The sequence below is a fragment of the Dama dama genome, chromosome 22, assembly GCF_033118175.1.
Source record: "Dama dama isolate Ldn47 chromosome 22, ASM3311817v1, whole genome shotgun sequence".
Classification (NCBI taxonomy): domain Eukaryota; kingdom Metazoa; phylum Chordata; class Mammalia; order Artiodactyla; family Cervidae; genus Dama; species Dama dama.
The window spans coordinates 59543150-59555702 of NC_083702.1; the positions used below are offsets into that span (position 1 = coordinate 59543150).

The 12553-nt window shown below is 35.4% G+C and overlaps 1 protein-coding gene and 2 pseudogenes across 1 annotated transcript; 2 read left to right on the forward strand and 1 right to left on the reverse strand.

Moving 5' to 3' along the window:
• The first annotated feature begins 1945 nt into the window (after positions 1–1945).
• Positions 1946–5000, forward strand: LOC133043164 (olfactory receptor 6C2-like; annotated as a pseudogene).
• A 3768-nt stretch (positions 5001–8768) lies between these two features.
• LOC133043166 (small ubiquitin-related modifier 1-like) lies at positions 8769–9868 on the reverse strand. The gene is made up of 2 exons (XM_061124004.1): positions 9845–9868; positions 8769–9336 (listed from the first exon to the last, which is right to left on the reverse strand). The coding sequence occupies exons 1-2, from the start codon at positions 9866–9868 to the stop codon at positions 8971–8973; spliced, it is 390 nt and encodes a 129-aa protein (XP_060979987.1). The 3' UTR covers positions 8769–8970.
• Positions 9869–10930: 1062 nt separating this feature from the next.
• Positions 10931–12064, forward strand: LOC133043167 (olfactory receptor 6C2-like; annotated as a pseudogene).
• Positions 12065–12553: the final 489 nt, after the last annotated feature.

The window sequence follows — 12553 nt, forward strand, 5'->3', positions numbered from 1 at the left end:
GAATTATTTTTTTTTAATTTTTTATGTTTTTTACAGTTGGCCTTTGTTGATTATCCATTTTAAATAATCAGTGTGTACATGTCGACCCCAAAATCCCAATCAAGCCCTACCCCTGCCATCATTTCCCTCTGGGATGGTAAATTAATTCTCTAAGTCTATGAAGTATGTCTTGTAATACTATGCAGCATTTTGTAAGAAAAAATACAGTATTTGAACATTGAGTAATGTCCATACCATATTGAGTAAGGTTACATAGTGATACATATGCATATGTAGCCTGAGAGATTAAAAAAAAAAAAAAAAGGATGAAAAAAAGTAGGTAGATGGCAATAATCATTCCTACTACTTATGAATTAAATCTAATATATATGTTGTATACAACCCAAATTCTCTGGGAGGGTCCTAGTTTTCAAAACTATGAACCTAGGTCAGCACTTCATCCCCATACTGGTGGTTGCCAACACATGGATTTAATCTTATGAATTGGACAAACCATCAGATACAGCTCTTCTCCTACCTCAGTATGAATAAAATACAATTTAAAAACAACGAAGAGAAGCTCTTTTTAATGGATGAGTAATATTCCATAGTGTCTATGTACCATAGCTTCCTTATACAGAGTGAAGTAAGCCAGAAAGATAAAAACCAATACGGTATACTAACACATATATATGGAATTTAAAAAGATGGTAACGATAACCCTATATGCAAAACAGAAAAAGAGACACAGATGTACAGAACAGACTTTTGGACTCTGTGGGAGAAGGCGAGGGTGCGATGTTCTGAGAGAATAGCACTGAAACAAGCATACTATCAAGGGTGAAACAGATCGCCAATCCAGGTTGGATGCATGAGACAAGTGCTCAGGGCTGGTGCACTGGGATGACCCAGAGGGATGGGATGGAGAGGGAGGTGGGAGGGGGGATCGGGATGGGGAACACATGTAAATCCATGGCTGATTCATGTCAATGTATGGCAAAAACCACTACAGTATTGTAAAGTAATTAGCCTCCAACTAATAAAAATAAATGGGAAAAAAATAGAGACACAAGAAAAAAAAAAAAAAAGGGAGAGAGAGAGAAACTCTTCACAGACACATAAACTATGATTTCAAAGGGAATTTTTTCACTCACTGATGTAGTATTACAATCTTTGAGACACTTATTCTAAATTGAAAATGATCAGTTACCCGACTTCAGTAATTAACTTCTGGATGCCTGGAAAAATAACTATGCAGTAGCTTTTAGTATAAACTCAGCATCAATAAAATGCTTGATTTCTGGAATCAACATTGCATTTCTAGATAACTGAGCATAGACACACAGAATCAAGGAAAATACAATCACTTATTTGAAAAACCAGGGTTAGAGGAGAACGACCTTATAGCTTTTGCCACAATTGCAAATATCACAGTACATCTAAATTAATTTTTTTAAATAGATCTTCTTTAAAAAGGAAAAGCAAAATAACCAGAAAATGTCTAACTATAAACTGGTATACAAAAAATTGAATAAAAATATTATCAGAATTTTAGCCCAAATATGAAGAAACACTTTTGTTGTTTTGTTGTTGTACTTTTAAAATCTAGAATACACAAATTTATTAAGAAAATAGTCTTAGGCATTGACAATACAGGTGAAACTACATTAGTTGTTGCTATCAGGGTGAGGAAGTTATGATCCCAGCAAACATATTCTCTAGCTAAGTACTAACATAGTGGCAAGTTTTGCTGTTCGTGGGAACACAAAAGTAGGTATATAGGATAAGGCATCTAGCAGAATTGCACAAAACTTTTCAGAGGAAGTTTTACTTCAACTGAAAATCAATTATTAGGTCTACTCAGTTAAGTTGCTGCATATAGGACAGAGTATATAAGTACTTACAGTAATACCATGCACAGATTGTGTGGTTAATAAATGGAATCTGTGAGTACACAGGAAGGGTGATGAAAGTGACAAACCATGTGGATGATCACGACCTCTGCTTTAGTCACACTGAAACCGACATGAATGGTTTGGTAGTTGGTTCAGTACAGATGTAGATATGGTTGGTGTTCAAGTCAATATATTAAGTCAGAAAAAATCCATTAGTAGAAGCAGAAATGTGTTTATTAACTGAAAAATATTATATAAAATTGCAGCAATTGTGGAGAAAAAAGGGAGAGGCATGTAATCAGAAGTGAAGAGGATTTAAATATGTCCAAGCAATCAAAACAAACAAATAATACAGAAAAATCACATGTGTAATTTTAAAGTTTCTTTATCAAAGTACTTCTTTTTTTTTTTTCTGTTTTTTTTTTTTTCTGTTTTTTTTTATTATTATTTTTTTTTCCCAGTGGGTTTTGTCATACATTGATATGAATCAGCCATGGATTTACATGTATTCCCAATCCCGATCCCCCCTCCCACCTCCCTCTCCACCCGATTCCTCTGGGTCTTCCCAGTGCACCAGGCCCGAGCACTTGTCTCGTGCATCCCACCTGGGCTGGTGATCTGTTTCACCATAGATAGTATACATGCTGTTCTTTTCAAATATCCCACCCTCACATTCTCCCACAAAGTTCAAAAGTCTGTTCTGTGTTTCTGTGTCTCTTTTTCTGTTCTGCATATAGGGTTATCATTATCACCTTTCTAAATTCCATATACATGTGTCAGTATGCTGTAATGTTCTTTATCTTTCTGGCTTACTTCACTCTGTATAATGGGCTCCAGCTTCATCCATCTCATTAGGACTGGTTCAAATGAATTCTTTTTAATGGCTGAGTAATATTCCATGGTGTATATGTACCACAGCTTCCTTATCCATTCATCTGCTGATGGGCATCTAGGTTGCTTCCATGTCCTGGCTATTATAAACAGTGCTGCAATGAACATTGGGGTGCACGTGTCTCTTTCAGATCTGGTTTCCTCAGTGTGTATGCCCAGAAGTGGGATTGCTGGGTCATATGGCAGTTCTATTTCCAGTTTTTTAAGAAATCTCCACACTGTTTTCCATAGCGGCTGTACTAGTTTGCATTCCCACCAACAGTGTAAGAGGGTTCCCTTTTCTCCACACCCTCTCCAGCATTTATTGCTTGTAGACTTTTGGATAGCAGCCATCCTGACTGGCGTGTAATGGTACCTCATTGTGGTTTTGATTTGCATTTCTCTAATAATTTAAAAATGTAATAAAATTGTGTTTAAAATGCAGTATGCTGCACAACAGTTTGCACAATGATACAATTGTTCATGGGAGAAACCACACTTATCCACAGCAGGAAAAACAAATGAACAAACAAAGAGAAAACTCTTATTATAAAGCTGGAACAGAGATTCCACATTCTGGTCAAGATTCTAGAGGGAGTCCAAATTGCAAATCATGTGTTAGTATTTTGGGGGCTTCCCAGGTGGTTCAGTGGGTAAAGAATAGCCCTGCAATGCAGAAGACTCAGGAGGTGCAAGTTCGATCCCTGGGTCAGGAAGATCCCCTGGAGGAGGGCCTGGCAACCCACTCCAGCATGCTTGTCTGCAGAACCCCATGGGCAGAGAAGTCTGGTGGGCTACAGTCCACAGGGCCGCAAAGAGCTGGACACAGCTGAAGAGGCTGAGACTCACGTTTTAGCATTTTGACAAGAATGGAATCGTTAACCAAATGCATGCTTTAATGATGTGTTGTTTCTTTCACTTAGCTCTGAATATGGAAGATTTCGGGGAGTCAAATTACATTTTCCTACTTGTGAAATTACACTGTTTTAGCAATGTATTCAATCATATGCATGTTGTTATCGTTTGCAGTAGCAAAGTTCTGTCCGACTCTTTTGCCACCCGGTGGATTGTAGCCCACCAGGTTCCTCAGTTCATGGGATTTTCCAGGCAAGAATCCTGGAGGGTGCTGCCATTTCCTTCTATAGGGGATCTTCCCCCCTCAGGGACTAAACCCCTGTCTCTTGTATCTCCTGCATTGGTAGGTGGATATTTTTACCACTGAGCCACCAGGTAAGCCAACCGTATGCATATTACGATTTAAAATATAATATGAAAATGTAATGAAGATAGAGATGATTAAATTAGTATTTATACATACAGCAAGTTCCGCATAATAATCTCTGAATAATTGTGCATGCTGTTGGACAAAACTCATCAGTGATGAAAAACTACCATAGCAACCTTTATTCTGCTGGGATTGACAGATGACCCTGCACTGAAGGTTTTGATTTTTATCTTTCTATGTCTCACATACATGCTGAATATCACTGGGAATCTGACCATCATCACATTTATATTTGTGGATTGCCACCTGAGAACACCAGTGTAATTTTTTTTAACAAAATTTCTACTTCCTAGAGATCTCATTTACAACTGCCTGTATTCCCAGATATTTGTAAAACATCGCAACGGGTGACAATGTCATTATCTACAATGCCTGTGCCAGCCAAGTGTTTTTTACTGACCTCTTTGCAATAACATATTTTTTTTCTCCTGGCTACCATGTCTTATGACTGCTATGTGGCCATCTGCAAACCTCTGCATTATGTGACCATTATGAGTAGCAAAATCTGCCAGAGACTTGTTTTTTGCTCTTGATTGGCTGGACTATTGGTCATAACATCACCACTTAGTCTGAGGCTAAATCTGAAATTCTGTGAGTCCAATGTCATTGATCATTTTCTCTGCAAAGCTTCTCCCCTCCTGTAGATATCCTGTTCATACACATGGTTCATGGAACAAATTGTTTTAATCTGTGCGGTGCTTACCCTCATTTTGACTCTTAAATATGTAGTTTTATCCTATACTTATATTGTGAAGACAGTCTTAGGATTCCCTTCTGTCCAGCAAAGAAAAAAGTCTTTTTCCACCTGTTCTCATATGATTGTGGTTTCCGTTATGTATGGCACATTCATGTTCATCTATATGAATCCTAGAGCAGAGGAAGAAGTGCCTATTAATAGAGTGGTTTCACTACTCATGTTTTCCATTTCACCTATGTTAAATCCATTTATTTATGCACTGAGAAATAAATAACATTTTACTGCTCGTTATAAAATTTAGATTAGAATAGTTAGCTATTCTAATTGCAAATTAGAATAACATCACATAGATGCTATAGATGTAATATAGCAACACAACAACAAAAAATACGTGAAGATGTAGTACTAATGAACAAAGTTTTAGCAAGCCAGAATTTTAAAAATTAATTCAAGGTGTGGAAGACAAATATATCAATCTCCATAAGACACTTAGGAAGGCAAATAAAATGCATGTTTAAAGAGATAAACGGACCAGATTACTTTAAAACTAACCATGATAAATCAGTAGATATACTTGTTATGATTTCAATTATATGAACAATATCTCTCCATATTGAATTTTATGAAAATGTCTTCATATTTGACAAAAATATGAATATGTAGTTATAAGATAAACTATAAAATTCACTGATGAATATAGGTAGGCTATTTCAAATAGAACCAAAAAATATTCCAAATTATACTATGATCAAGGTTTATTTCCATAATACAAGAGTAGTGATAGATAATAGAGATATAAATAAATGTATACAGAAATAGAAATGTATATCAATACATACACACATATATAAAATATAGCCCAATTTTGCTGTAACAACAAAATAAAGAAATAACATTATATTTTGGTTTTGATTAATTGATCAAATGATCACTGACTATAAATCAATAATCTCTCCTAATACACTTAGAGTAAAATGAGAATATGATGAACTACAAAAATAAAATAATTTCTAAAGAAATAAAAGTTACATACTTTTATTGTGCTCTATACTCATCTTAATTAAAATCAAGAACAAATGAGAAAAAAGAAACAAGTGAGGGATGCTCACTTTCATCCCTGATAATCAGCACTTCATTGTCATCTTGAAAATGCCATAAGATAAATAATAAAATAGTTGGAATTATTAGAATGAAGTTATGAAACCACTGTAGTTAGAAATTATGAAAACCATGTTTTTTCAAGTTTTTACCTGTTTGGAAAGTGAATGTACCTTACAGTAATTGCCATTTTAACATTTTACATATTTTATTCACTACTTTTTCATTAAAGTACATAAAATAATGACATATATTTAATTAGAGTTGATGAAATCTAAGAGAAAACTTACAGACGTAATAAGAACATTTAGTTATTTGGATGAAGAAAGGATGAATGCAATCAAAAAGTTAGTTTTGACAACATTTATAACAGCAATAAGCTCCTCCATCAAAGCAATCAATATGACTGCTAAAGAATAGATTCTGTTGGGGATTCAATGTGTTACAAAATAAAATACTAATTTGCCCACTCAATAGACAAATTTAACACAACTCCAGTTGGAATCAACTTTTTAAAAATTTTTAGTTGCACACATTATCTCAGTATGAAATAGTTAAATTTCATGAATGTGGAGCACATAAATGAAAAATGATTATTAGTGAATAGAAACTTACTTTAAATAGTATCAAAACATATTATAGATCAGTGAAACCAAATTAATATGGTACTTGCATTAAAAAAGATAAAACATTCAGTAGAACATTTGAGAGCATGAAAATATACACTAAAAAAATAGCCTTTATTTGTATATAAAGTTTTACTTTACTTGTTATATAAAAGTGGGATATTTTCAGTTTGTTAAGAAAATCATTGTTTACATAATAATTGCTTCAGTCACAAGAAAAGCTCAAATGAAAAATTTTATTTTTTATTCACACGAACGGGTTACATTCTAAATGATTAAAAATTTTAAGTGTGAAATTAAAATTTTAAGTGTGAAAATAAGCTGTGAAAACAAGACAAAACAAACAGCAGTAACTGTTTCAGGTAATGAATGCTGATGAGCTTCATTGTTGTGGCTATTTCTCAACGTATATTTATAAGAAACTATCAGATTTTATACCTTATACATACATGTATATTCTCATTCATACCTCAGTAAAGGTGAAAAAATATGTTTTAGAGAAATGAAAAAAATGCATACATATTATATGATTCCATTTATATAATATTTTAGAAAATGCAAACTAATCTGTAATGATAGAGACTGATAGGTATTTGAGAGTAGCAGCAGGGATGGGCAGGATGGAGCGAGTAAACAGGAGCACAAGGAAACTGGAAAATGAAGGATTAGCATGATGGGATGACACTTGGAAGTACACTATGTCAGAATATCAAATTGTACACTTTAAATAGTGAAGTTTATTTTATGTCAATTATATTGCAATAATGCAGTTAAAAATTAAAGAGCAAAAATTACTTGATAGACTTGACTGTATAAAAGTATGAATTATAAGGAAAAACAGTATCAACACTTAAAGACTAAAATCTTTATATTATATATGTATACATATATAATATAAAAGAACAAGACATGAATAGGTATAAGAATTAATTTACCAAATCTAATTATAGTGGCAAATATTTGATATAAACTGATCTCATGATTTCTATAATATTATATAAATTTTCTAAAAGTGAAATATTTTTATTGAGAAATTTCACTTTTATAAATTATTCTCACACATTAAAATACATTTGTATGAGCATCCTTTTGATAGAATAATTGGCAACTTTGGACAATGAAAATAATTTTACACTTGGTTCAGGTATTTTTTTTCTTTTTTTGCATTAGAGCTAGGTTTTATTTGCTCTTCTAAAGTAGCTAGATGACATTCTATTTGGAATAATCTGAAATTGGATTACATATGTGCATATATATTCTGAATTCTGTGATTCATTAAGGAGTTAGAAGAAAAAGTTAAGCCCTCTAATTAAGGAACTAATGTAGCATTTTAATTTTACAGTTGAAAAGAGGATATAGAGAAATAAAATATAAACAACCTTAACTACAGAGAACATTTTGAAAATTGTTAAAGGAAAAACTGAAATTATCAGTATCAATTAAGAATTTTTGGTGTGCCCATTTATTCAACATATTGGGTAACTGTATCATATAAATGCACCATACAGGAATATCAAGTTTTTTTTAAAAAAAACAACAATGAGTATTTAAGAAGGTATTGTGACCTTAATTAAATCCTTAATTCTGAAAGCACTTCAGTAACTTTCAGTGCTTCAAAGTCATGATTATCACTGCACAATCCAGAAGAAGAATCTGTACTATATATGAACAATAATTTCCAGTATGATGCAACAAAACCTTATGTTTTAAACATTTTCTTTTTTCTTTCTGTACAATTAAAAATAAAATAAACAGGGGTACACTTTTTACAAATATTTTGTTTATTTTAATGAAGCTGGTACAGACACTGTCCATTTAAAACCCATATCCCAGGCCAAAAAGTACAAATAAAGTCAAAAAGAGCAGTGTTCTGTTGTATACACTTCCGCATGAATAACTTTAACTGCTAATGAAAATTAGATCTTTTCTGGGATCTTCTGACAAGATTTTTCTTTCATCTGAAAATGCTTTCTCTTCAGTGAAGCCATCTTTGGAATTAGTCATTATTCTCTGTCATTTTGACTCCAACTGGATATTCCTCTTCTTTTGGTCCAGACCCTCAGATTTTAAAAGTAGCTTCAAGTTAAGGAAAGGTCATTTTTCCACAGTTCTGTTTTCCAAAAAACTTCCATCTCCCACTGAAAGTCATAGTCCAGGAGTGAAGCAATCACATGCTAGAACTTCAGGGCCAATTGGAAAGTCATTAGGAACACTTGCTTTAGCTGATCTTATTTATCACAAGCCTGCAAATGCACAGTCCTGGAAAAGGTGGGCTCTCTATGCACACATGCAATTTTTAAAAAGGAGAGAGTGATATGAACGGGGCTGAGGTTTGATCACCAAATCAGCACAATGAAAAGAAACAATAATGAATAATGGGCACTAGAATTCAAATTACCAGATGCTTTAAAGAGATGGGGTGCCAGTTTTCGATTCTGTTTTGAACATCACATTACAAAAGAACTATTTTTACAAATAAAAAATGATTAAGGGGAAAGGAAAAAAAAAAAAAAAGAATATCTAAACCGTTGAATGACCCCCTGTTTGTTCCTGATAAACTTCAATCACATCTTCTTCCTCCATTCCCAGTTCTTTCGGAGTGTGATTATCAACAATTCTCTGACCTTCAAAGAGAAACCTGAGTGAATTCATGGGAACTCCCTGTCTTTGACAGTACGATTCTTTGAGTTTCTTGAGATGTGTCGTCATTTTCACTTTAAAGTGAATCTCACTGCTATCCTGTCCCATGACTTTGAGTTTAATATATTCTCCTTCCCTCTTATCCCCCCAGTCCTCGGTTGAAGGTTTCGCTTCCTGGTCAGACACGGTGAAGGTCGCTTCCCCCGGGGTCTCCGCACACCAGCGGCCTCGGGTGGTAGAACCTCGCTCCCGGGTTTACAAACCCTCTCTCTACCCGACAGCACAACACCGCGGCTGGCCAGGTATTGTTTTAAAACTGGCCAAAATTGCCACTGAGGCCATGTTACTCTGGAAAAAAAAAAAAAAAAAAGATACTCTGAGGTAAACAAGCTATGCTTAAATACATAAAAGTGTGTTACTATTTTCATGAAATACACATAACAAAATTTATCATTTTGACCATTTTTGAGTGTAAAATTCAGTGGCATTAAATGCATTCATATCGCTGTGCATATGTGCGTGGTGCTTAGTTGCTCAGTCTTGTTCGACTCTTTGCGACCCCATGGACTGCAACCCATCAGGCTTTTCTGTCCATGGGATTTCCCAGGCAAGAATACTCTGGCGGGTTGCCATTACTTTCTCCAGAGGACCTTCCTAACCCAGGGATCAAACCCATGTCTCCTGCATCTCCTGCTCTGCAGTTAATTTTTTTAAATGATTTATGTAATTGAAATGATACCGTTGTCCTCCTGACCTGTGTCAAATGCTGCTGTAACATCCTCCTGTCTCCAAAGACACAGTCCCCACTGAAGCCTGTGTGATGTGTTTTTTGCCAAACTTCATTACTCAGAAGATTAAGTAATGACTCTTGATTGTAGGTCAGCAAGGACCATTTGTTTTTATCACTTGTATTTTCTGCAAATTAAAAAGTAAAGTGACATTTGACACTGACTGTAATAGCATTTCTCTCTGTCCTGCTGATTTAACATTATCTCCTCTAGCAGTTGAGAGAGTTCCTCAGCTCTTACTATAATTTATTTTTGTTTCAATAATGGAGATAGTAAGAAAATATTTGGAGGTTTGACTGGAAGATGTAGAAGGGAAGGGAAGATAGATTATCATATGTATCAGCAGTAGAGGTTACATACATGTTCAGTAAAGGTAATGCAAGGAAAAAACATGTGGACTGTGTAGCAGGAGATGGTGGGCAAGCAGCAGGGCTTAGCTTGTTTGTAATAATTAAGCACACTTAACCTAAAAAATGAGTTTGAGCAAGCTCCGGGAGTTGGTGACGGACAGGGAAGCCTGGCATGCTGCTTGGGCTAGCATGGGTTAGCAAAGAGTCGGCCGCGACTGAGCAACTGAAGTGAACAGAACTGAATCTGAGAAGAAACTGGCAGACAAAATTTTCTTTTGGAGCAAAGACCTCAAATTTTGCTCTAGAGTCTATACAGTAAAACCCAGTTATCATAGCACTGTTTTAAAAAGATTCAAGGTGTCAAGAAAAGATATGAATTCAAGGATGCAATTTTCTGATTTCATTTCTAAATAAGGAAAAATCTTGAAAGCCAAAATATATCATTGCAACCCATAAAACTTGTGAGCATTTACTTAGTCACAGTGGAAAATCTTAAACACAAGATAAACATAAGACGAGTTGGTATATATATATGTGTGTGTGTGTGTGTGTATATATATATATAAACATTATTAATACATATAACACATTGCATATAATAAAAGATTAAATAAAAATTTTAAATCAGTTAAAATAGTATATAACAAAAAGAAAATTTCTCTAAATGTCACACACAGACTGGAGAGAAGTCAGAAGTCAGTGATGAGAAATGGTACTGTAACAACATTCATTCTGCTGGGACTGACAGACGACCCTGAGCTGCAGGGTTTAATTTTTATCTTTCTATTCCTCACCTACACACTGAGTTTAACTGGAAACCTGACCATCATCACATTCACCTTTGTGGATTCCCACCTGAAAACACCAATGCACTTTTTCTTAAAAAAATTTCTTCTTCTTGGAGATCTCCTTTACATCTTCTTGTATCCCCAGATAGCTGTATAGCACAGCTACAGATGACAGGGTCATTACCTATAATGCTTGTGTCATTCAAATATCTTTTACTGACCTCTGTGGAGCAACAGAACTTTTTCTGCTGGCCACCATGTCCTATGACTGTTATGTGGCCATCTGCAAACCCTTGCACTATGTGACCATCATGAGCAGCAGTCTGCAGGATTCTCATCATCTTCTGTTGGATGGCTGGTTTGTGTGTATTAATCCCACCACTTAGAAGTGAAGTCGCTCAGTTGTGCCTGACTCTTAGCGACCCCATGGACTGTAGCCTAACAGGATCCTCCATCCATGGGATTTTCCAGGCAAGAATACTGGAGTGGGTTGCCATTTCCTTCTTCAGGGGATCTTCCCGACCCAGGGATCGAACCCAGGTCTCCCGCATTGTAGGCAGCTGCTTTACCGTCTGAGCCACCAGGGAAGTCCCTTAGCCTGAGTTTAAATCTAAAATTTTGTGACTCTAATAACATTGATCATTTTGACTGTGATGCATTTCCTTTAGTGAAAATCTCGTGCTCAGACACATGGTTGATGGAACAGATGGTTATAATCTGTGCTGTGCTGATCCTAAATATGACTCTTACTTGTGTAGTTCTGTCATATTCTTGCATCGTCAAGACAATTTTGAGATTCCTTTCTGCTCAGCAAAGGAAAAAGGCCTTTTTGACCTGCTCTTCTCACATGAAAGTGGTTACCATCACCTATGGTACATGCATTTTCATCTACATGAATCCTACAACAGAGGAAGAAGTGACTGTTAAAAAAGTGGTTTCACTCCTCATTTTTTCTGTTTCACCTATGTTGAACCCATTTAGTTATACCTTGAGAAACAACCAAGTTAAGAAAGCCTTTAAGGAGACATGCGCACCCCAATGTTCATAGCAGTACTGTTTATAATAGCCAGGACATGGAAGCAACCTAGATGCCCATCAGCAGACGAATGGATAAGGAAGCTGTGGTACATATACACCATGGAATATTACTCAGCCATTAAAAAGAATTCATTTGAATCAGTTCTAATGAGATGGATGAAACTGGAGCCCATTATACAGAGTGAAGTAAGCCAGAAAGATAAAGAACATTACAGCATACTAACACATATATATGGAATTAGAAAGATGGTAACGATAACCCTATATACAAAATAGAAAAAGAGACACAGATGTACAGAACAGACTTTTGGACTCTGTGGGAGAAGGCGAGGGTGGGATGTTTTGAGAGAAAAGCATTGAAACATGTATATTATCTATGGTGAAACAGATCACCAGCCCAGGCTGGATTCATGAGACAAGTGCTCGGGCCTGGTGCACTGGGAAGACCCAGAGGAATCGGGTGGAGAGGGGGGTGGGAGGGGGGATCGGGATGGGGAAT